The sequence below is a fragment of the Pelophylax lessonae genome (assembly GCF_965119305.1).
Source record: "Pelophylax lessonae genome assembly, chromosome: 1".
In the NCBI taxonomy this organism is placed as follows: domain Eukaryota; kingdom Metazoa; phylum Chordata; class Amphibia; order Anura; family Ranidae; genus Pelophylax; species Pelophylax lessonae.
In genome coordinates, this window is record NC_138768.1 from 575,852,760 (window position 1) to 575,879,621 (window position 26,862).

A 26,862-nucleotide genomic window follows, 5' to 3' on the forward strand; every position below is an offset into this window, starting at 1 on the left:
CACCAGCAGTACCAGCCAGCTATGCCCACCAGCAGTTCTTTTCAAAACGTACCACCATAAAGTCGACTGCGCTCCAGACTGACCGACGCAAACCTGGAAAACCAGTTGCTAGTAGCAACATCCTCAATACCAGCTAACATCACACACCTCACCAAAGAGAAGCAGTTGCAGCCATCACATTAGGGGTGAGTTAATTAAATGTTTGACCAAATATAACAGGCACATTTTTAAGTTGATAATTTTGTACGGCCCCCGAATGATTTTATAAATACCCAAATGGCCCTTGGCAGAAAAAAGGTTCCCCACCCCTGGTTTAGATGGACGGACATGTCTTGGTAGGTTTGCAGTTGTGCCAAACTCTTTCCATTTTCAGATGATGTATTAAACAGTGCTATGTGAGATGTTCAAAGGTTAGGATATTTTTTTAAACAACCCTGCTTTAACCACTTTAAGACCAGAAGATTTGACCCCCTTACTGACCAGGCCCTCTTTTGCTATTCGGCACTGCGTTATTTTAAACGGACAATTACGGGGTTGTGCGACGCTGTATCCAAATAAATTTGACGTTCTTTTTTTCCCACAAATAGAGTTTTTTTTTTCAAAATTGTCGCTCTTTTTTTGTTTATAGCGCAAAAATTAAAAATCACACAGGTATTTGATCACCTGTGTGATTTTTAATTTTTGCGCTATAAACAAAAAAAGAGCGACAATTTTGAAAAAAAAAAACAATATTTTTCACATTCTGATATATAACATTCCCCAAAAATATATATTTAAAAATCTAAATTTTTTAACATTTTAGGCCAATTTGTTTTCTGCTACATATTTTTGGCAAAAAAAAAATCGCAATAAGCGTATTTTGATTGGTTTGCGCAAAAGTTGTGGCTTTTAATAACTACGGGAAAGATTTATATCATTTTTATTGTTTTTTTACTAGTAATGGCGGCGATCTGCGTTTTCTTTGCGGGACTGCGACATTGCGGTGGACAGATCGGACCCCTAACTGACATTTTTGACACTTTTGGGGGGATCGGTGACATTACTACAGTAATCAGTGTTATAAATATGCACTGTTACTGTAATAAGGACACTGGCAGGGAAGGGGTTAACCCTATTGGGTGATCAAAGGGTTAAATGTATGCCTCATGCTTACTGACGTGTGTGTGTGTGTGTGTGTGTGTATGTGTGTGTGTGTGGGGGGGGGGGGGAGTTCTGTGACACAGACAGAGATCGCAGGTTCAGCTATGCTGAATCCTGTGATCTCTCCCTGTCTGTCACTGAGAAGATCCGCCTGCTTTGTTTACATAAGCAGGTGGGTCTTCTCACACTTTCCCCGACAATCGGGGAAGAGAGGCCGCCTCTCCTCCTCCGGCCCGACTCCCACTGTGTCTAAACACAGCGGGAGCGCGCCGCCGAGACCACTAGGAGTCCAGCAACGTCCGTCTACGTCGCTGGACCCAGAGGAGCCGCACTGCCGCAGTAGGATTACTGTCGGCATTCAGCAAGTGATTAAACTTCTCAACAACTTTATCCCTGACCTGTCTGGTATGTATCTTGGCCTTCATGATGTGGTTTGTTCTCTAATAAACCTCTGAGAGCTTCACAAGAACAGCTGTATTTATACTGAGATTAAATTACACACAAGTGGACTCTATTTACTAATTAGGTGTCTTCTGAAGGCAATTGGTTCCACTAGATTTTAGTTAGGGGTATCAGAGTAAAGGGGGCAGAATATAAATGCACACCACACTTTTCAGGTATTTGTAAAACATTTTAAAAAAACATTTACCGTACCATTTTCCTTCCACTTCGCAATTATTAGATTAACATGCTTAGTCATCAAGACTAAGTTTGTGATACCTGATACCATATGTAGCACAATTCCCAGCCGTTTTGCTGGATATGGGTCCCCCTGTGTTACCGCTAGCAACAACAGCACATTTAAGCATGTTTCTCCAAGTGTGAGAACTGAGACAATGACCAGTCCAGTATCTTTGGGTTTTTGTATTTATTTAGTAACTTGGATAGAAGGGATGAGTGGGATACTCCTTGAACTAAACTAGGCACATTAAGCGGAGACACTTGAACAATACTGTTAACGCTGACTTGGCGCTGGTTAACGCTGACTTGACGCTGGTTAACGCTGGGTGCATACCCCTGCCACACCGATTACATTGAGAACTAATACAAAAAAAATGATTTGCTAAACCAACTTGTGGGTGGGGCCCCTTTATCCTGCATATGGGGGTACCTATCGCTGTGCACACGCTTACCAATGCCTAGGACCAGGTGGGGACTGCGGTTACATGAAAGTTTACCATGAAAGCTTTTCCCTGACTTAGAGATGAGCCCTAACACTGAGTGCAGCAATAAAAGTACCACTGAAAATGTTGTCCCATATCACTACACAATGTAACTTGATGTATGTTGCATTAAGAGAAATGTTGCTGAGCCTGCGCTCTCTCCATCTTCCAGCATACCTCTGTTACCTCACTCCCAGTAACAGAATGGGGTCCTGCCATGCATCTAGAATGGACCTTATATGTTCACCCTGGTTCTTTTGATACGCCAGAAGCAACATGTACCCCTTTGAATAACTTCAGACCAGGCTCAGAACAGTTGATGCAACTTTACTGAAGAGTTTCTTAGTACAGTCTAACATGAACAGTAAATTCATAATGTCCCTAACTACCTCTAACTAGCTGCCCAGACATACAGTATCTCAAAAAGGGAGTAGTCGATTATGGCATTCTCCATGTCTTGGATGTTCTCTGGAAAAACAGTGTCTCCAATGGACGCAGCAGTCCTCAGCAGCTAGGGCATGTCCATTCCGATGTGACCCATCCAAACTGACGAGAAGAACCCAAAAGAAAGAGCCAAAATCCCGAACCCAGTGTTCTCCCATATTTATATCACTGGTCAGTAGGCTGGATCCACAAATCTTGCAGCACACACATTAGGTCTCCCCACCCTTCAGCCTGGGCCAGCCATTACCTAGCACCCGTGGGCAACATGCCTACAAACAAATAATTTTCACGCCTACAAACAAATAATTTTTTAGTTCAGTCTCATTTTAAAAGTTTTTTTGCAAATAAACACAAAGAAGTACAGCATTGTTGAATTCACTATAGACTTTTATATATAAAGTTTTAGATTACATTTTCCAATACATTAGAGCTCTGCAGCTTGGATAAGATAGAATATTACATTAATCATTTGTGGTCTGGACTGATCAGGACTAGATGTAGGATACATAAAAAAGTTTATATTGCCCTTGTATTTTGGGGATGACCACAGCACAGGGAAGTATTGCGCAGTAGAGAGATATAACTTGGCCTAACATCGAAAATATGTAGGGTTTGGACTGAAAAAGCAAGGTAAAATACACATATTGGGGTAAATTGAGATAAGCGATATGATATATAGAAGGGTGGTGAAGAGGGAAGGGGTGGGGTGTGGAGGAAGAGGAGAATAGGCAAAAGAAAAAAAGGGGGGGATGAGGAGGGGAATAAGGTTAACCACTTAAGCCCCGGAGGATTTGGCTGCTGAAAGACCAGGGGGTATTTTGCAATTCGGCACTGCGTGACTTTAACGGACAATTGCGCGGTCGTGCGACGCTGTACCTAAACTAATTTGACGTCCTTTTTTTGCCACAAACAGAGCTTTCTTTTGGTGGTATTTGATCACCTGTGCGATTTTTTGATCATGCGCTATAAACAAAAAAAGAGCGTCAATTTTGCAAAAATAACAATATTTTTCACATTTTTTATATGAAATTCCCCAAAAAATGTAAAAATCCAATTTTTTTTACATTTTCGGCCAATTTGTTTTATGCTACATATGTTTGGTAAAAAAAAATCGCAAAAAGCGTATTTTGATTGGTTTGCGCAAAAGTTATCGCATTTACTAACAAAGGGAAAGATTTTTGTCATTTTTTTTTTACGCGTAATGGCGGCGATCTGCAATTTTTTTTGCGGTACTGCGACATTGGGGCGGACAGATCGGACCCTTGATTGACATTTCTGACACTTTTGGGGTTACCAGTGACATTTCTACAGTAATCAGTGCTATACATATGCACTGTTACTGTAAAATTACACTGGCAGTGAAGGGGTTAACTTTATTTGAGAGGGAGGGGCTGTGTGTGTCCCTAGGGGCGTGATTCTAACTGTGATTGGCTGTGGCTTGAGCTGTAGGAACAATGATCAACGGTCCTACATAGTAGAACTGTATGATCATTGTTTCTACACAGGGGAGAATGACAGGCGGCTTGTTTACACTAGCCGCCTGCCTTTCTCCCTCTCCCCCCGACGATCGCTGAGTGACCGGCGGACATCGGGTCCGCCGGTCACATGCGTGGGGGGGTCCGTGACCGCACGCTCGCTCCCCAGAGCCTTACAGGCTAGTGACGTACCGATACGTCACTCTGCCTGTGAGGACTGACCGCCGCAGTATATGTACTTGCGGCGGTCGGCAAGTGGTTAAAGAGGTTGTACACTCGTTTAAATTTTTTTTTTTTTTTTTTACAACCTGCAAGAGAAACGCATAATGAGCTAGTATGCATCGCATACTAGCTCATTATGAAATACTTACCTTAGAACGAGCCCCCGCCGTGCCGCTCACTCACCTGTATGACGAGCGACATGTTCAGTCGCCCGTCTTCCGGGATCGCGGCATCCGGCCATCTGATTGGCCGGAGCCGCGGTGACGTCACTCCCGCGCACGCGCGCGGGAGCCGACGGTCACGGCACGGGGCTCTGAAGGAACGGCACGATCAGCCGTTCCTTCAGAGCGCATGAGCCAGTGACGTCACTGGCTGCATGCAAGGTAAATATCTCCTAAACGGTACATGTTTAGGAGATATTTACAGTACCTATAGGTAAGCCTTATCATAGGCTTACCTATAGGTACAACTTCCCAAGGAGGGTTTACTTCCTCTTTAAGACAGCTAATGGGACCATGTTAGGCTTTAAAGAGGTCTTTGAATTCCTGAGTTTCTCTGAACACTTTCCAGGAAGATAATGTCTGAGTGTACAAATTGCAGATAACTGCTTTCTGGGCCTGGAGAGACTCCATGCGTGCGATATGGTTCATCTCAGTGGCCCTTTAACTTGTATGGTGGGAACCTGTGCTGTCCACCAATGATGTAGGACAGTGGCTCAGGCAGCTGTAAAAAAGTGTTTAAGGGTACCTCTTTTAGCATTTTAGCCAGGGATCATAGAGAGGAGTACCTCATGCGTGGAAGTTTGGAATGCTGTGTCTGTGACTCTTTTATAGTGCTTCTAAATCTGATCCCAGAATGCTTTAACCACTTCCGGACTGGCCGCCACAGTTATACCTCCTGCGCGAACCGGCATAGGTATACGTCGGTCGCGCGCCTGCAGCTAGGGGGTGAGCGTGCGCCACTGGTGCGCGCTTCCGCACCCACTCATCAGTGGGCACTCCAATGCACGGGGCAGATTGCCGCCTGACACCCGCGATCGTTCCCCGCTGAGAGAGAAGAACGGTCAGCTGTGGTAAACACAGCTGACCGTTCTTTTCTCTGCAATGATCACAGAGCTCCTGTGATTCTTCTATATAGGAACACAAGTCTCTGTGATCATTTCACAAGCCACGCCCCCATACAGTTAGAAACACGCCCCTAGGTACACATTTAACCCCTTGATCACTTACTGTGTTAACCCCTTCCCTGCCAGTGTCATTATTACAGTAACAGTGCATATTTTTAGCACTGATTACTGTAGTAATGCCACTGGTCCCCCCAAAAGTGTCAAAAATGTCCGTCAGGGGTCCGATCTGTCTACCGCAATGTCGCAGTCCCACAAAAAAATCGCAGATCGACGCCATTACTAGTAAAAAAGAAAAAAACTATAAAAATGACATCAATCTTTCCCGTAGTTAGTAGGCGATAACTTTTGTGCAAACCAATCAAAATACGCTTATTGCAAATTTTTTTTTTTTTTTTTTTAAACAAAAATATGTTGCAAAAAACAATTTGGCCTAAAATGTTAAAAAATTTAGATTTAAAAAAAAATTTTTTTGGTTATGTTATATAGCAGAATGTAAAAATTTTTTTTTTTTTCAGAATTGTCGATCTTTTTTTGTTTATAGCGCAAAAAATAAAAATCGCAGAGGTGATCAAATACCACCAAAAGAAAGCTCTATTAGTGGGGGAAAAAAAGGACATCAATTTTATTTGGGTACAGCGTCGGACGACCGCGCAATTGTCCGTTAAAATAACGCAGTGCCGAATTGCAAATATCGCCTGGTCATTAAGGGGGAAAATCTTCCAGTCCAGAAGTGGTTAATAGGGAGAAAGACCCACCAAATTTGCATTATTATCACTGGATGGAGTAGGCAACTCCAACATCGGTCTGATACAGAAAGGTAGATGCAATGAAGGAGAACAGCATTGCTGGCTAAAGATAAACAGTGCATATACTATTTATCTCAGTCAAACAGGATTACATGGTCAAATAGAAGCAAGACTTCCAGGAAAGCCTTGAACCTGAGGAGTGGCATTCAATTGCTCAAACAGCATCAAAATCACTCATCGGTACTTCTATTATAGAAACAAACTATAAGGTTCTCATGAGATGGTGTGAAAAATATTGTATATACTGATAGTATATACCCACTCGTGCAAAACAATGTGATGGACAAAGGTGCAAACAAATAAAAAAATGAATGGCAATAAATATAGCAGCTGCTGTGTCAACCAATAGGTAAGTTTTAAGATATTATAAACTCTACCGGATATAGTACTCCAAGCAGATAACAGCGCTTGCTAATGTGTTCAGTGCACCATAAACAACATGAGCATATCAAAATAAACTTATCTATGCAACAAAAAAAAAAAATAACTGTATAACACCATATACTTCTAAATGCAAAAAATATGAACAATTATAATAAAGAAAAGTCCAAGTGAATAGTGAAGAAAACCATCCAGAAAGAAAAAATAACTGCCTCTGTGTTCTTATAAAACAGTGCACTCCTCCTGTCGTGGTGAATTAATATGTCCCAAACATGGATGGATGGATGCAGGGAGCCAAGTATCACCCAGTGCAATCAGTGGGTGCAAAAATTCCCACTCACCAAATGATGTTGATCCTCCTTACCCTACTTTAATAGAAGCAAACGGGCTGATTTGGTCTCTATGACCCGAACGGCGTAGCACCGATTCTTCCTCTTCTGCCTTTAGATGGTCCAGGCTCCAGGGGCGGTATGCAGGAAAAAATATAAAAAAAAACCGAGAGCGACCTCCACTTCGTGTAATACCAAATGGTATTTATTTAATTAAAAATTCCCATCAGGGCCATAAAAACTTGTACAATAGTAAAACACAATGTACAAACTCTCTCGTAGGGGTTGCCACACTGCGTGCAAGCCAGACCCCCCCCCCCCCCGAACCCGCCAGAGGCCTGCGTGCATTCCACCTACAAGTTGGTAAGGTGGAAGCTTCTGAAGACGTCACGTTTTGTTGACGGAACACATTAACCACTTTACGACCGCTCCCTGTGCCTCTACTGCGGCACAGTGGCTCGTTCCCATCCAGCGACGTAGACCTACGTTGCTGGACTCCTCCCCTTGTGGGGGAGTCGCAGTCACAGTCACAGCGGGAGTCGGCCAGGGGAGGAGCAGCGGTGATCACCGCCGCTCTTCCCCGATCGTCGGGGAATCGAGTCTGGAGATCCGCCCGCTTGTGTAAACAAAGCGGGCGGATCTCCTAAGTGACAGACAGGATCAGATTGCAGGGTTCAGCATAGCTGAACCTGCGATCTGTCCCTGTGTCACTCAGTCACCTCCCCCCACACACGTTAGTAAGCACCAGGCATACATTAACCCCTCCCTCTCCAATAAAGTTAACCCCTTCCCTGCCAGTGTCATTTTTACAGTAACAGTGCATATGTATAGCACTGATTACTGTAGTAATGTCACTGGTACCCCCAAAAGTGTCAAAAATGTCAGTCGAGGGTCCGATCTGTCCGCCGCAATGTCGCAGTCCCGCAAAAAAAAAAAATTGTGATACTTGGCTCCCTGCATCCATCCATCCTTGTTTGGGACACATTAATTCACCATGACAGGAGAAGTGCATTGTTTTATAAGGACACAGATGGAGTTCCTTTTTCTTTCTGGATGGTTTTCTTCACTATTATTCATTTGGGCTTTTCTTTTATTATGGGCTCTTTCACACGGCCGCTCCACTTGTCCGCAAATCATCCTATTTTTTTGCGGATGATTTGCGGACATAATGTAAGTCAATGGCACTGCGGACGTGAGCGAAATACCATCCGCTGACATCCGATTTTCTTCCTTTCAGTTCTGTTCCGTTTTTTGGAACGGAACAGAACCCTATTTTTTCATCCGTGTAAAAAACGGAAAGGAAGGAAAATCGGATGTCAGCGGTGTCAATGCCATAGACTTACATTATGTCCGCATATCATCCGCAAATGGATGGGATGATATGCGGGCACTCGGAGCGGATGACACAAATGTCATCCGCTCCGTGAAAAAAAAAAAAAAAAAAGTCCCGCAGCGTACTAAAGCAGCGGAGCGGCCGTCTGAAAGAGCCCTATAATTGTTCATATTTTTTGCATTTAGAATATTTGGTTTTATACAGTTATTCTTTTTTGTTGCATAGATAAGTTTATTTTGATATGCTGATGTTGTATATGGTACACTAAACACATTAGCAAGTGCTGTTATCTGCTTGGAGTATTATACCTGGTAGAGTTTTTCTCATGAGATGTTACATAGTGCCGCCCAGATTGGCTACGTATGTTCAGGGAGCTTCTCCAAAGTGTTTTCGAGGCTGCGGCTAGGAAGAAACAGCTTACCATATATGGTGGCAATGTTCCCGGGTGAGGCGATTTTACAGAGTTTACAATTTAATTTATTAACAGGCAAAAAATTTGGGGGAGCATACCCATGTATTTCCAAAGCTGCTGCAGCTATGAACCAAAAGACATGTATATTAAAAAAGAATAGCGCGCAAATGCAAAAGAAATTACTACCAAATCTGAAGAGAGTCCATAAATAAAAATGGGGGTTTGGTCCCACCATATGGCCATATCATGCTCAAGCCCACTACTGCGTCAAAGTACCCCATTATCAGTGGGTCCTACACTATCCATGAAAAAGAGATGAATCCAACCTTTCTAACCCTTGGAGATAAAACTCCTTGCTGGGAAAAATGTGCAAATGCACTACAGGGGACTCCTCCTATATCCAATTGATGGTGGACACTGATTGAGTACAGGTGTATGTGGGGGGTGGGGAGGGCTGCTCAACCTCGATAGTCTGGTCAGACCGAATACATAACAAACAGGCAAAAAATTTGGGGGAGCATACCCATGTATTTCCAAAGCTGCTGCAGCTATGAACCAAAAGACATGTATATTAAAAAAGAATAGCGCGCAAATGCAAAAGAAATTACTACCAAATCTGAAGAGAGTCCATAAATAAAAATGGGGGTTTGGTCCCACCATATGGCCATATCATGCTCAAGCCCACTACTGCGTCAAAGTACCCCATTATCAGTGGGTCCTACACTATCCATGAAAAAGAGATGAATCCAACCTTTCTAACCCTTGGAGATAAAACTCCTTGCTGGGAAAAATGTGCAAATGCACTACAGGGGACTCCTCCTATATCCAATTGATGGTGGACACTGATTGAGTACAGGTGTATGTGGGGGGTGGGGAGGGCTGCTCAACCTCGATAGTCTGGTCAGACCGAATACATAACAAACAGGCAAAAAATTTGGGGGAGCATACCCATGTATTTCCAAAGCTGCTGCAGCTATGAACCAAAAGACATGTATATTAAAAAAGAATAGCGCGCAAATGCAAAAGAAATTACTACCAAATCTGAAGAGAGTCCATAAATAAAAATGGGGGTTTGGTCCCACCATATGGCCATATCATGCTCAAGCCCACTACTGCGTCAAAGTACCCCATTATCAGTGGGTCCTACACTATCCATGAAAAAGAGATGAATCCAACCTTTCTAACCCTTGGAGATAAAACTCCTTGCTGGGAAAAATGTGCAAATGCACTACAGGGGACTCCTCCTATATCCAATTGATGGTGGACACTGATTGAGTACAGGTGTATGTGGGGGGTGGGGAGGGCTGCTCAACCTCGATAGTCTGGTCAGACCGAATACATAACAAACAGGCAAAAAATTTGGGGGAGCATACCCATGTATTTCCAAAGCTGCTGCAGCTATGAACCAAAAGACATGTATATTAAAAAAGAATAGCGCGCAAATGCAAAAGAAATTACTACCAAATCTGAAGAGAGTCCATAAATAAAAATGGGGGTTTGGTCCCACCATATGGCCATATCATGCTCAAGCCCACTACTGCGTCAAAGTACCCCATTATCAGTGGGTCCTACACTATCCATGAAAAAGAGATGAATCCAACCTTTCTAACCCTTGGAGATAAAACTCCTTGCTGGGAAAAATGTGCAAATGCACTACAGGGGACTCCTCCTATATCCAATTGATGGTGGACCATCATCAATTGGATATAGGAGGAGTCCCCTGTAGTGCATTTGCACATTTTTCCCAGCAAGGAGTTTTATCTCCAAGGGTTAGAAAGGTTGGATTCATCTCTTTTTCATGGATAGTGTAGGACCCACTGATAATGGGGTACTTTGACGCAGTAGTGGGCTTGAGCATGATATGGCCATATGGTGGGACCAAACCCCCATTTTTATTTATGGACTCTCTTCAGATTTGGTAGTAATTTCTTTTGCATTTGCGCGCTATTCTTTTTTAATATACATGTCTTTTGGTTCATAGCTGCAGCAGCTTTGGAAATACATGGGTATGCTCCCCCAAATTTTTTGCCTGTTTGTTATGTATTCGGTCTGACCAGACTATCGAGGTTGAGCAGCCCTCCCCACCCCCCACATACACCTGTACTCAATCAGTGTCCACCATCAATTGGATATAGGAGGAGTCCCCTGTAGTGCATTTGCACATTTTTCCCAGCAAGGAGTTTTATCTCCAAGGGTTAGAAAGGTTGGATTCATCTCTTTTTCATGGATAGTGTAGGACCCACTGATAATGGGGTACTTTGACGCAGTAGTGGGCTTGAGCATGATATGGCCATATGGTGGGACCAAACCCCCATTTTTATTTATGGACTCTCTTCAGATTTGGTAGTAATTTCTTTTGCATTTGCGCGCTATTCTTTTTTAATATACATGTCTTTTGGTTCATAGCTGCAGCAGCTTTGGAAATACATGGGTATGCTCCCCCAAATTTTTTGCCTGTTTGTTATGTATTCGGTCTGACCAGACTATCGAGGTTGAGCAGCCCTCCCCACCCCCCACATACACCTGTACTCAATCAGTGTCCACCATCAATTGGATATAGGAGGAGTCCCCTGTAGTGCATTTGCACATTTTTCCCAGCAAGGAGTTTTATCTCCAAGGGTTAGAAAGGTTGGATTCATCTCTTTTTCATGGATAGTGTAGGACCTACTGATAATGGGGTACTTTGACGCAGTAGTGGGCTTGAGCATGATATGGCCATATGGTGGGACCAAACCCCCCATTTTTATTTATGGACTCTCTTCAGATTTGGTAGTAATTTCTTTTGCATTTGCGCGCTATTCTTTTTTAATATACATGTCTTTTGGTTCATAGCTGCAGCAGCTTTGGAAATACATGGGTATGCTCCCCCAAATTTTTTGCCTGTTTGTTATGTATTCGGTCTGACCAGACTATCGAGGTTGAGCAGCCCTCCCCACCCCCCACATACACCTGTACTCAATCAGTGTCCACCATCAATTGGATATAGGAGGAGTCCCCTGTAGTGCATTTGCACATTTTTCCCAGCAAGGAGTTTTATCTCCAAGGGTTAGAAAGGTTGGATTCATCTCTTTTTCATGGATAGTGTAGGACCCACTGATAATGGGGTACTTTGACGCAGTAGTGGGCTTGAGCATGATATGGCCATATGGTGGGACCAAACCCCCATTTTTATTTATGGACTCTCTTCAGATTTGGTAGTAATTTCTTTTGCATTTGCGCGCTATTCTTTTTTAATATACATGTCTTTTGGTTCATAGCTGCAGCAGCTTTGGAAATACATGGGTATGCTCCCCCAAATTTTTTGCCTGTTTGTTATGTATTCGGTCTGACCAGACTATCGAGGTTGAGCAGCCCTCCCCACCCCCCACATACACCTGTACTCAATCAGTGTCCACCATCAATTGGATATAGGAGGAGTCCCCTGTAGTGCATTTGCACATTTTTCCCAGCAAGGAGTTTTATCTCCAAGGGTTAGAAAGGTTGGATTCATCTCTTTTTCATGGATAGTGTAGGACCCACTGATAATGGGGTACTTTGATGCAGTAGTGGGCTTGAGCATGATATGGCCATATGGTGGGACCAAACCCCCATTTTTATTTATGGACTCTCTTCAGATTTGGTAGTAATTTCTTTTGCATTTGCGCGCTATTCTTTTTTAATATACATGTCTTTTGGTTCATAGCTGCAGCAGCTTTGGAAATACATGGGTATGCTCCCCCAAATTTTTTGCCTGTTTGTTATGTATTCGGTCTGACCAGACTATCGAGGTTGAGCAGCCCTCCCCACCCCCCACATACACCTGTACTCAATCATTGTCCACCATCAATTGGATATAGGAGGAGTCCCCTGTAGTGCATTTGCACATTTTTCACAGCAAGGAGTTTTATCTCCAAGGGTTAGAAAGGTTGGATTCATCTCTTTTTCATGGATAGTGTAGGACCCACTGATAATGGGGTACTTTGACGCAGTAGTGGGCTTGAGCATGATATGGCCATATGGTGGGACCAAACCCCCATTTTTATTTATGGACTCTCTTCAGATTTGGTAGTAATTTCTTTTGCATTTGCGCGCTATTCTTTTTTAATATACATGTCTTTTGGTTCATAGCTGCAGCAGCTTTGGAAATACATGGGTATGCTCCCCCAAATTTTTTGCCTGTTTGTTATGTATTCGGTCTGACCAGACTATCGAGGTTGAGCAGCCCTCCCCACCCCCCACATACACCTGTACTCAATCAGTGTCCACCATCAATTGGATATAGGAGGAGTCCCCTGTAGTGCATTTGCACATTTTTCCCAGCAAGGAGTTTTATCTCCAAGGGTTAGAAAGGTTGGATTCATCTCTTTTTCATGGATAGTGTAGGACCCACTGATAATGGGGTACTTTGACGCAGTAGTGGGCTTGAGCATGATATGGCCATATGGTGGGACCAAACCCCCATTTTTATTTATGGACTCTCTTCAGATTTGGTAGTAATTTCTTTTGCATTTGCGCGCTATTCTTTTTTAATATACAATTTAATTTATTCCCTTACTCAAATTAATCTAACCAAATCTCCCAAACATGCCCTGTTGGGTTGCAAAGTTGAAGCCTCGGAAAAAAAAGAGACAACTCCTCACTGTCATATTTGTGTCCGCTAGAATCACCATAGCTAGAAACTGGAGATCGGCTGCCATTCCATTTGATCAGCTTAAGCACAAGCTGTCCTGGTTCATGGTCAGTGAAAGGCGCTTGGCAGTTTAAAATGACAAAATGAAGGTTTTCGAAAGGTCTGGGGTCCGTGGATCAGGTACGTGACTGGTGATCCCCGGTTTATTCCAGACTAATAGGTCTTTCAGTGGCACAGGAGCACCTTCTCTTCCAAATACGGAGGGCGAATCCCAAGCTCCATTGACCCACATTAGCTTCTATGCATTTATTATGCTATAACGAGTTGGATGTGCACTCATAGTCTCTTTTTTAGACATCACTGCTGAATCAATACATTTTGCACACAAACTCATATGTTACCGAATACAGTAGGTGCCTTAGGGTATGCCTGGAAGTGGTGATTTAGAGGGGAAAACTCTTTAGCTAACGTGGGGCTCGGGGCTACACGTCTTCTGCTGCTCTTCCTCTGATTGATAATGCAATTGCAAACCTTTTCCTTCTGTTTGTATACGAACACTTCGGATTGTGCAAACTGTACATTACCCAAATATCTACATTGTTATTTTTCGAAAAAAAAAATTGTGAAAAAATTGAATAAACAATATTGAAACAAAAGATAGACAGTGCATGAAAGCTTTATCCCATTTTTCCGGTGATTAAGGAACACCCAGTTAGGCAGCCCACTTTTCCACATAATCTGGGGGGGGGGGGGGTTCATGATGTATATGGGATAGGAGACTACTATATATATAGCATGAAGGAAGTGTACTGGAGAAATCCTGAAGTAAGAGGTTTTTTAGTGATGTCGGGTCTCTAAATATGACAGTTCTTATTGGAACAGAATGGAAGAACTATGCAAGTTGATGATATGCTTGCCAAAGGATTGATATTAGAGATTCCTGGGTCAGAATGGAATTGAGGGGTGGTAGGCCTTTTGAATGGATGATGGAAGGAAGGTTTCTCCCAAACTAAAAATGTATTACAATGCTGAAGACAACTTCAGACTCCCTAATAAAGGTGTCATCAGACCTTATAAATTTGATAAACTTCTAGGACATTTGTCCCATACTTTAACCACTTAGGGACGAGAAAATAGATACCTAACATGTTACGGTTTATATTGGAATCATAGAATAGTGACAAACTACAGTACTTGAAAAATCTCCACAGGCGACACTTTAAACATTTTTAACGGTTACCAGTTTAGAGTTATGCTGGATGAGGAGAAAGGAGATCATTCTGCCTTTAGGAATCAATTTGGCTCCCCATGCATTTCCTATTTAAACTCTCATAGGCTGCCTTTGTCACATGACCTGAAAATGGGCCACGCCTGAAACGCGTAGTCATGACACATCATGATGACAGCCTTCTGAGAGATTGCTCCACAGAACATTGCTGCTATCACCTGGTGTCCCAACATGCACTGCATCCAGTGACCACAGTGGTCATGACATCGAATCTGGTGCGCTGTCCGGAAACTTTGGATATCCATCCTCTGCCTGAGTCTCCCAGGATTGTCCTGGGATTGATCAGCAAGCCCACTGCCTTGCTGCACAGCCTCATGCCATCTTTGGCTGCCATACACATCCCTGGCTTTTTGTACCTTTTTGCCTCTTTGCCTGAAAAATACATCTCTGGCTTTTCCACATGCCAGTAGTCCACCATAGCTGTACACGTTGGGCTTTTCACCATACCCTTTATGCAGCATCTGCTTTATTCCATCTGGGAGAACAAATGGTTTTTACCTGGGAAGACAATCTCCTTTCTCCCCTCCAGCACTTGCTTGATTAATGGTATGTGTTTTCAGCTTTTCAAGTCACATCCATGTGGGATTATTGCAACATGTGATTGACACTTACACAATCCAGTCTGTTCACACAGAAACCTTTTTTATCTTTTTTTACATTTATTGTTGGACCAATAAACATTTTATATGTTTGGATTAACTGTGGTTTTGGTCTTTCACCAATGTGGAACTACAATTACCAGCCACCAGCTTTCACAAGATATATAGAGGATCTTTGTGGTTAAATTGGGAAGTGGTTAAAGTGGTTGTAAACCTCAGTCATGGAATCTGAGCAAACCACATATATCTGTAGTGTTTTCTTATCTCTCTCCAAAGCTCTAAGTGTCATTTCTCTCTGGTGCTTCATTCCTCTGTTATCCGCATGAGTCACTTCTGAGAAGTTTTCCCGACACATGAGATAATTTTATTTGGGGAAGAGCTCAAAATGGAGCCTGATTATTCAGAACACAGTTCTTCTGCTGTGTAAAGAGGGGTGTGTTGCTTTTTTCCAATCCTTACACACTGTTAATGCAGCCTCTCCTCCCCCTCCTCTGTGCTCCTTACAGATGAAGAAAGATTTTTTAACACTTTTCTGCCCTTTTGAAGGGGTGTAGAGAGAAGACTGCAGATAAACAAGTAAAACCTACAGTATCTCATAAAAGCGAGTACACCCTTTTTTGTAAATATTTTATTATATCTTTTCATGTGACAACACTGAAGAAATTACACTTTACTAAAATGTAAAGTAGTGAGTGTACAGCTTATATTACAGTGTAAATCTGCTGTCCCCTCAAAATAACTCAACACACAGCCACTAATGTCTAAACCGTTGGCAACAAAAGTGAGTACACCCCTAAGTGAAAGCCCCAGACTCATGTAGCCCCAGACCATGACACTCCCACCATCATGCTTGACTGCAGGCAAGACACACTTGTCTTTGTACTCCTCACCTGGTTGCCACCACACATGCTTGACACCATCTGAACCAAATAAGTTTATCTTGGTCTCATCAGCCACAGGACATGGTTCCAGTAATCCATGTCCTTAGTCTGCTTGTCTTCTGCAAACTGTTTGCAGGCTTTCCTGTGCATCTTTAGAAGAGGCTTCCTTCTGGGATGACAGCCATGCAGACCAATTTGATGCAGTGTGCGGCATATGGTCAGGGCACCCACAGGCTGACCCCCCACTCCTTCAACCTCTGCAGCAATGCTGGCAGCACTCATACGTCAATTTCCCAAAGACAACCTCTGGATATGCGCTGAGCACGTGCACTCAACTTCTTTGGTTGACCATGGCGAGGCCTGTTCTGAGTGAAACCTGTCCTGTTATACCACTGTATGGTCTTGGCCACTGTATTGCAGTTCAGTTTCGGGGTCTTGGCAATCTTCTAATAGCCTAGGTCATCTTTATATAGAGCAACAATTCTTTTTTTCAGATCCTCAGCGTTCTTTGCCATGAAGTCCCATGTTGAACTTCCAGTGACCACTACGAGAGAGTGAGAGCGATAACACCAAATTTAACAAACCTGCTCCCCATTCACACCTGAGACCTTGTAACACTAACGCTTCACATGACATCGGGATGACATTGGAAATGGCTAATTGGGCCCAATTTGGACATTTTCACTTAGGGGTGTACTCATTTTTGTTGCCAGTGGTTTAGACATTAATGGCTGTGTGTTGAGTTATTTTGAGGGGACAGCAAATTTACACTGTTATACAAGCTGCGCGCTCACTACTTTACATTGTAGCAAAGTGTAATTTCATCAGTGTTGTCCCATGAACAGATATAATAAAATATTTACAACAATTGAGGGATGTAATCACTTTTGTGAGATACTGTATGCAAGGTTTTGTTTCATTTCTGTGTATCATCCGAGGCTGTTCACTTCACTGGGTATATGTAAGGGTTTTATAGAGATGGCATGTTAGTATTGAGTATGAGGGTGACGAACCTCAATAGGTAGGTCCAATCCATGAGAGGGCTTGAAGGTCATGGGCAAAAAGAGCTTGCTCTGTAGAGATACATTGCTTAGAATGCAAATTGTGAAACCAGTTTACTAGGTGAATTAAAACAAAAGCAGTATGATATAAATATGGGTCAGAGGCTCCTGCACATCCTTTAGATTTGGGAAAGGATAAGATTGGCCTCTGCATTCTTGGACAGCGCTGGCCCCAGAAAGATTTGGTGAAAGCTGTTGAAAAAGGTATGAGGTACTGCTATAGCTAGGAACACAGAAAAAAACGGTGCAAAGATCATAGAGCAGTATGAAACACAGTAATGTTTATTACATGTGAAAATAAGTAAGATGCACTCACCAACAAAGTAACCAGGAGGGCAGTAAGTCCAAGTACTTGAAAGGGTTCAGGAGGGTTAGTTCCACACAGGGACTGAAGAATCCAAAGGAAGCCTGGCCAGGTTAGCAGATAACCATACTTAAGGTTTACAAGAAAAGCAAGTCTGTGCAGAAAGGAAGGCTTCTGTCTTCTGTCAAACTGTCAAAGGATAAAAAAGGCAACACATGCTTTTACCACTACTTTTCCTTTTGAGATTTACAAATACAAGTAAAAAATTGGATAAAAGGTTTATTACTGTAAAAAACGTTTTCATAGATAAGGCCCCTTTCACGCGGTCATTCCAATTAGGTTCGACTGTTAGTTTTTTTAGACGGACTTGATCTCAAGGTCCATTCATCCCTATGGACAAGCAGATGTAAATGGACATGTATCCATTTACACCTGCCTACCTCCAGGTCCAGTCTAAAAAAACCAATGCGTTCTCTGTCCTTTTCCACTTAGGTGGAACGGATCGGAGGTAGATCCCTGTGTAGGGTCCAGTATTTAATGTCAACCACTCCAGCCTCAGGGTGGAGACTGTTGGGCTGTGGGCTTGCAATATTCAATTAGCGCAGGACCCCGCTGCCTGTTCAGCACAGCGATCAAAGCATCTGGCAGATGGAAATCTTCCAGTGTCATCTTCCTTTGCAGCTCTGGGATATCATGTGACCAAATGCTGAGAGTCACTAAGATATCTAATGCTAGAAAATACAGGAAAAAGTTTGTTGAATAAGCCATGCTTTTTAGGAACACCCACTCTTCACCATACCTGCCAATCAGTAAAGCATCATGGCGCAGTTTGCATTGTACACTTTCTTTAGCTTACAGAAATCTGTTCCTACCAATAGAAGGGCCATTAGGCTGTATTTTCCCTAGGCCACAGGTTTTAAGTCCTCCACTTACAGAAGTAAACACTGGACACTCCTTAGTAGACATAAATCTTTTGTATCAGGCAACACTTGCACTTTGCAGTTGTATGTTACTTGCAGGGCCAGTGGTACCACTAGGCAAACTAGGCGGCCGCCTAGGGCGCACTGCCACCTAGGGCGCAGCCATGGCCGGTGCCGCTTTCCTCTCCTGTCACCTCCTCATCCCCAATGGATGTCACCTCTAGAGAGGGGGGCACTTTGTATATGAAGGGGTGTGCAGGGTTAAAGGGGGGCAGTGTGTATATGAAGGGGGGTGTAGAGTTAAAGAGGGGCAGTGTGTATAAAATGGGGGGTGTAGGGTTAAAGGGGGGCAGTGTGTATAGGAAGTGGGTGTAGCATTAAAGAATGTCAGTGTGTACAGAAAGGGGGGAGGGGTAGTGTGTATAAGAAGAGGTGTGAAGGGTTTAACGGGGGTACTTTGATTATGAAGGGATGTTTAGAGTTAAAGGGGGGCAGTGTGTATATGAAGGGGGGTGTAGGGTCAAAGGGGGGCAGTGTGTATATGAAGGGGAGTGTAGGGTTAAAGAGAAGCAGTGTGTATATGATGAGGGGGTGTAGGGTTAAAGGGGGGGCGGTGTATGCAGGAAGGGGGGGGCAGTGTGTGCAGGAGGGAGAGAGTCGGGTTAAAAGGGGGGGACATTATGTACAGGAAGGGGGCAATGTGTACAGTTATATTTTTTTGGGGGGGTGCAAGTAGCTAGTCTTGCCTAGGGTGCAAAATAGTCTAGCACCGTCCCTGGTTACTTGGCATACAGCCTATATTTTAGATCTCAAGTTATTACTTTATTTCCATTGCTATAACAAAAGTATGAAAGGCAATCAAAAGAAATTATGTTATGTCTACACATTTAGCCCTTATAACTTAATGATTTTCAAAGGTTTGTTTTAGCACTATTTCTTAAAAAAGGAAAAATACACAAAAATTACTTTTTATATTTTGACAGTCATTCATTCCTAAACAGATCACAAAGGTAGTAATAACGTATGATTATTTACATTTGTACCATAAGACAAATTGGACACTTTTTCCGCTACTGTGTACATGCACATGCAATGCATTGTGGTGTGTTTTAGTGCAAACACATTGCCCAGTACAGTACTTTACTAGTGTTGGGGCACCATACAAAATTGATGGCACTGTGCCACAATAAGACATTTGCTGAGGAAGCGCATAGTAAAATCCACATTTTACTACACATTACAGCAAACCATACTGTAGGTGTGAATAGGCCCTTAAAGTAAACCAGTGTTTCACACTCACAGGGCAAAGTAGCAGGTTCATCTTATCATAACCCTTCTCAGCAGCATATATTTACCTACCCTTTTTCTTCCAGCGGTGTACTGCTGACCAGAAGGAAGTACCTCTTGTTAATTAAGTGGCAGAGAAGAAATGCCCACGCTCAAGTACAAATCTCACTAGAATCCCATGGTATCACGGTAAATGTAGTCTGATCTAAAAATCAGATAGCTGGTTGGAAGTAATGTTTTGTCACTTTTTGTCCTCCCACCTGCGTGTGGGAGGACAAACTCTGAATGCACTAAGGACCGGTTGATGATGTCACAGATATAATGTAAGTTGAGTGAGCTATTACAACGGTAATGTAATGGTTTTAATCATTTTACCAGAATAAGAAAGTGATCACTGATTATGATCCTGGAGTTGGGTTTTAAGACCACGAGTCAATTCTTCTTATTTTTAACCTGTGCAAAAAAACAAATGGCTAATGGAATATTAGCATCTACAGCTGTATTTTGTATCTCAAAGAGAGTCATTATTTTTAGTGTTTATTTTAAATGCTATGCATTTTGTTTTATTGACAGAACCAATCCACGCTCTGGAAGCACAAACTATTATTGACATGAGTTGTGGGTCAAACCACTCTGTGGCAATATGTAGTGAAGGAAACATATTTACTTGGGGCAATGGATTGCATGGAGAACTTGGGTCAGGGCAGGTGCATCAAAAAAGTCCCATCCCAAGGTAAGTTATGTTTATGCAGAATTATTGAAAGGTGAATGATTGTTGAACAAAACCTGCCCAAGTTACGAGCTATCTAGCATACAATACAGTCTCTTGTAGAAGCCCCGTTCACACTAAGGCGACCTGTGAGGCGACATGGTCGCCTCACAGGTCGCCTTCCATAGGGAAGCTGCGGACCCGTTCTAATAGGAGCGACACAAGTCGCTCCGACTTAGAAAAAGGGTCCGGAGCTTCTTTGGGGCGACCAGGAGGCGACCGCCATAGACTTCAATGTTATGAAGTCCGTGGCGGCCGCTCCGAGGTCGCCCCTGGAAGTAGCGTCGCCTGCTTGTGAACGGGGACTTACAGTATTTGTTTACTCATTTTTACACAGCAGTTTTTCTTTATGGTTCTAGATTAGCCCATCTAACATACAGAGAATTCTGTAACTTAGATTTTGTCATAAAATTATAACACAGCAAGAGGTTATATTGTAGAGGGCAAGTTCCAGTTAATAACGCTTTTATCCTTTGATATTACAGAAGGATCACTGGGATCTCCGACATTAAAATCATACAAGTAGCTTGTGGACATTACCATACGGTTGCTCTTTCAGAAGGTAAACAGTACATGAAGTTAGAGATAATTTTTACATTAGCAAAGGTCAAACTTTAAGGGTATGGATAGAGATAGATGAATAGGATAGATGCAAATATTTTCTTACTTCATCTGGGTCTGGAATAAAAGAATAAAATGTAAAATGTAAAAAGTATGTTTAAGTAAAAAAAATGAGTGCATAATATAAATATCATGTATTTAGACACTAACAGGTGAAGCTTTAGGCTGTTATTTTACATGTTTCTCCTGTTGTGAAAATGCCTATTGCTTACAGAGCCCAATAGCTCAGAACTAGAATGTACAAGCAATTGGGTGAGTCAGAGTAGGGACTCATCTCCCTTTCTTAATACAAATGCATCCAAGGATTTCATGAGAGATACCATTATCTGAAAAATTGGATAACTTCTGCCATGTTCTTTCTATAATGCTTTTGTCATATATCGAAAGTTTTTTTTTAGATTTAGATGTGGTCGGAGTTAGAACCCCTGTCAGGTTTCTGTTGCTGTCTGTGTCCCGGCCACGCTGGTCTCCTAAGGGACCATACACAATTTGCTATGTGAGTGTCCCTGTTTGCCACCTCCCACCAACATATAGTATTTCGATTAAAAAAATCAAAGGAGTCGGGTGGAAAATTGTCAGCTAAACAAATGCTGCATCCAATCAGATACAGCCACTGTTAAGGTACTCTGAAAGGTGCAGGTGCCAGCTGTGGAAATTCAATAGCCGCAGCTATTGTAAGAGATTCCTCCATCTCTGTTGTATAGCAGAGATGGAGGAATATGTTACATTATTTTCAGTCAGCTTTGGGGAGATTTATGCTCTCTAACTGTTCTGATCACCACTGTCATTAGAAATATAAGTAAGGGTAAATCCAAAACTTTGAGTTGCCACCAGAACAGAAATAGAGGGAAAATTTTCCAAAGGTGATAAGTTAAATATCTTTTTGTTAAGTTTACAGGACAGGAAGTTCAAGGAAATCTCCCTAATGAGACGCAGATGGTGAAAAATCTAACCGTGGTTTTAGCCTTCCCTCACTCTATCAAAAGTTAAAAAAAAAAAAGTTTTGCTTTAGATATACAGTACTTTGCACATACAACTGAACAACTTGGTCGGTTATATGTATGTATATAAATCTGACCAAGATCATTATAGTTTCCTTTTGACAGCCTCCATCTTTTAGCATAACATAGACACTTAAGTGACATTATGAATTATTTGTAGGGAAGCTATTGCTGAAACATACCCTTGATTTTCTTTCTTTAGACAGCAGTGTGTTCTCATGGGGAAAGAATGATGCTGGTCAGCTTGGCCTGGGTTACAAAACATCAGATAATGCCAGTCCTCAACTTGTGAAGTTCCTTAGAGGAGTTCCACTCATCCAGGTCACTGCAGGTGGTTCCCAGAGTTTTGCATTGTCTATGTCGGGAATAGTCTTTGGATGGGGAAAGAATAATGCCGGACAACTAGGATTCAAAATGACTCCCCAGAGAGGTAATTTGCAGTCAGTGATACCAGAGTATATGTGAAACTTTAGAAAAGTAGATTAAATGGTACTTTTCTCTTCATTCAGCAGGAATATTTAAACCGCATGCAGTGGCCTCCTTGAGAAACCTCAGCGTTACTTATATAAGCTGTGGGAATGAACATACAGCTGTTCTAAGCAAGGTAAAATTAGTGCTGCTTAGTCAGGTAATTACTGTAGAGCAATGCAGAAGAAATAAAGAGTAGTAGATGTTATAACTGTTAAACACACTGTCCATCCTAGGCATGGTATACCATTTGTCAGGAAGGCATTTATCTTAGTGGCACTTGTGGGCTAGTTCCTAGGATGACAAGGTTACGTTTACAAATCAACTTTTTCCATATTTTGAGTAAACCGTGAATTTTCCCCCTCACAAATTGCTGTTAAGGAGGCTCTAAGCCCTCGTATCCTTTTCTGCCAAGGAAGGTGCCATCTTGCCCTCTGTTTGTTATGAAGTTGCCATGGTGCTGCACATTGATTAGTTTTGACACCAGCCATTTGATGGCTTGGAAGTTCTATTGAGATCTGGCATAAGCATGCTGGGAACCTTGAAGGTTATCATCAGAGGCATGCCTTGTAACTGTATTGGGAAACAGTTAAATCTGTGGGCTTAGTTCCTCTTTAAGAAAAAGCATGTAGCTATAAGGAAATATCAGCACAGGTAGAATAAATTACTGATTACCTTAACAGTTTTCAGATACTGGAAATTTTTTATCACTGCCTGTGTCATGGACATGCAATAGTGTCCGGCAGCTTACCTTCTCCTCCATGTCTCCATTAGAGGCCATTCCAGGAAGTCTATATTAACTAGTGCCCTGCAGGTCTGCTTTGTTGTTCAACTTTGTTTGTTAGCTTGTGTTCCTGTCTGCCGTGTGCTACGTCTACCTTGCTGTGTACCGATCTTTGGCTCGTCTCTGACTACTCCTGTTTGCCTGTGACCCTGACCTTTGGCCTGTCTCTTGGTTACCCTCGTCTGCCTGTTTGCCCCGACCTCGGCTGACCCATCACTATTCCTTGTGTCCTGAGTGGCTGCTTTCCCTCTCTTCCTACAGAGCGTGACCTGAGGGACTGCAGGGGCCGCGACCTGGGTTCAGCTGCAGCGAAGGCCATCTTCACCATTAGAGGCTCTGGTGAACACCTGCTGGGCCTTAGACTCCGCGCCCTGGGGAATCTTGGGCTCACGTTTCCTGTCCATCCGCAGCAGTCAGCTATTGGGTTCACTACCTTGTGGTGCACCCCTGTCCCCAACAGGGTTTAGTTTTCACCTGGCCACAGGTGAACTGACAGCCTGGTTTTATCACTACATTTAGGAGATTTCCTGCTCACTTCCAGTAAATTTGATGGGTTTCAGGCTGAACAGGAAGGAGGAAAGAAATGCGACCCCAATGGAAAAACTGTTTTCCAGTAAATAGGAAAAGAATTAAAACCTTGGTCAGGAATTTATACCTTTTTGTGGCCTAACTAGATATATGTCCTCTCTCTTTAATCTTAGTGGCAGAATTTCTGACTATTTATCCAACATTGTACTTAGATCAGATAACCTGAAAAAACAAGATCAATAAACCCCCTTTATTGTCTCTTCTCAAAGGAGAATAAATTCAGTTCAGTCTCCTCATAACTGAGATCTTATCTCCTTTATTAATTCAATTGCCCATTTCCACACTCTCATTTTTTTTGTGAACCGGTCCTGAAAACTGAACTTCCTAATTAGAATGAGGATTCTTTAAGAAAGTATCTCACTGGGTCAAGAAGGTGCAGTTTGGCATTTCGTAGAGTTCATAATTCACTACTTCAAACACAATATTAAAATTAAAATATTAAAATTAAATTAAAAACAAGGAACATTTTGCAGACAGTAGATGACAGTTTGGTATTATATTCACATTTTTTTTTGTAGGATGGTACGGTGTACACTTTTGGTGATGGCAGCCATGGACAGCTAGGAAAGAATGTGGAGGGCAATACAGCAGAACCTCAGAAGATTGAAGAATATGAAGGACAGGTTTCACAGATAGCCTGTGGAAGGTGTGGAGCAAACTTTAAGATTTTATATTTTGTTAAGAATGTACACTTTTGGTATATAGAGAAAAGGAATTTATGTGGTGAGCCTTACTGGAAGTTCTTCTTTTACTAAGTTCTTGGACACAATCTAGGAAATTACCTATGCTTCCTGTGCCATTGTAAGCTGTCAGGAGTGGCGTGCACCACATTAACTAAGGAGATAGACCTGTTTCACCTTGTGCTACCTGTGTCTGTTTTTATTTTAGAGTGAAGAAGAAACTACCACAGGTTTGCACCTAATTAACAGAGGGAATGCAGCAGTTTCCTATTCCCATCAAATCTGACCTAGCATACAGAATGTGAGCTGTCAACTGACAGCTCACATACTTCCCTTTCACTTTGCCAATGCACTGATTACACTATTTGAGCAGAGACTGCAGGATTAACAGCCCTCCCCCTCCCACCTGCTCTGAGCTGAAAGATCAGAGCATGCAGCTCTCTTGATCTCTGTGCTGTGTCTGTGATAGACACGCAATAACAGAGAACTAATTGCTTGTAATTAACAAAGGACTTGCACCCCTTTTGTTAATTAGGAGTATCATCTGCTCCATTTTCTCAGGTTTAGAAGAGTGGAGCAAACATTAATTAATTCCCTCCAAAAGGTCTGTAGTCTTAAAAAAGTTTTTCTAGTGTAAAAGTAACACTCAATCTCCCTCCACTTCCACAATTAGCCTAACACTAATCTTACTGAACACCTAGGGGTTGATTTACTAAAGGCAGATAGGCTGTTAATTTTGCAATGGAAGTTGCACTTTGATAGGGAATTTTCTCCAGATTCTAATGAATGTAACATTTCACCTAGGAAGGAAACAGCATTTTTGCTTGCACATGATTGGATGATGGTCAGCAGAGTTTAACCTCATATTTTGAGTTCAGGAAAATTAGACATGTGCAGAACAGAAAATGTTGTTTAGTTTTGGATAAATTCCTTATGTTACTAATTTCGTTTCGTTATAGAATTCGTTTAGTTTTGTTTTAGTTACATTTAATTTAGTTTTCATTAAAATTAGTTTCTTTTATTCATTTTCTAAAAAATTTAAATTTTTCAGAATGATTAGAATTTGGATCAGTCGAAAAACGATCGACTGATTGGAATTCTGCATGAAGAATAGCTGGTTGGCAACCACTTAAGGACCGGAAGGCTTACTGACCAGGCCCTTTTTTGCAATACGCCACTGCATTACTTTAACTGACAATTCTGCTGCTGTGCGATGCTGTACTCCAAAAAAATTGATGTCCTTTTTTCCCTTCAAATAGAGCTTTCTTTTGGTGGTATTTGATCACCTGTGCGATTTTTATTTTTTGCGCTATAAACAAAAAAAGAGCGACAATTCTGAAAACGAAAAAAAACAATATTTGTTACTTTTTGCTATAAAACATTCCCAATAAAAAATTAAAAAATACATTTTTTTCATCAATTCAAGCCAATATGTATTCTGCTACATATTTTTGGTAAAAAAAATCCCAAAAAGTGTATATCGTTTACTTTGCACAAAAGTTATCCCATCTACAAACTATGCTGCGGACAGATGGGACACCTAATTGATACTTTTGAGGGGACCAGTGACATTACTACATTAATCAGTGCTAAAAATATGCACTGTTACTGTACTAATGACACTGGCAGGGAAGGGGTTAACTGTACTGGTGATCAAGGGGTTAAATGTGCCCTAAGGAGTGCTTTCTAACTGTATGGGGGATGGACTCACTGGTTGAACACAGAGACCTGTGTTCCTAAATAGGAGGAAAACAGAGTCCCTGTGTTCATCTCTGACAGAACAGCGGTCTGCCTTGTTTACATAGGCAGACCGCCGTTCTGTCTCCATGGGGAGTGATTGCGGGAGGCCCGGAGGACATCGTGTCCTGCTGATTGGCTACCCCCCCTAACCAATCGGCGCATGTGGGCGCCTCCGGCGGTGCATGCGCATCCCCACTATCTATTACATGAAGCGACATACAGGTACATCATTTCGTGTAATAGAGTAAAACTACGGCAGCTGGTCGGCAAGTGGTTAAGCAGTGGGCCGGGAAGCCAGTCGCCCGGGTCCTTAACAATCGATGACTTATGATCTGTCAGCTGGCTTCCCCACTGACAGATGAATGTAAAGAAAAGAATGCCTGCATTACTCATCAACAGAAAAATGTTTAAAAAAATTTACGTGGGATCCC

General features: G+C 42.3%; 1 protein-coding gene across 2 annotated transcripts in view; it reads left to right on the forward strand.

The window, feature by feature from the left end:
* The window catches only part of LOC309544419 (putative E3 ubiquitin-protein ligase HERC6), a 103,546-nt gene that overhangs the window by 15,169 nt on the left and 61,515 nt on the right, over positions 1-26,862 (forward strand). Inside the window, exons 2-6 of one of the 2 annotated variants that reach the window (XM_082243330.1) lie at positions 20,354-20,513; positions 21,035-21,111; positions 22,374-22,601; positions 22,681-22,775; positions 24,530-24,657. In XM_082243330.1, the coding sequence (XP_082099456.1) occupies positions 20,354-20,513; positions 21,035-21,111; positions 22,374-22,601; positions 22,681-22,775; positions 24,530-24,657 (688 nt within the window). The remainder of the gene's footprint in view (positions 1-20,353; positions 20,514-21,034; positions 21,112-22,373; positions 22,602-22,680; positions 22,776-24,529; positions 24,658-26,862) is intronic. The other variant, XM_082243331.1, reaches the window with a different exon arrangement.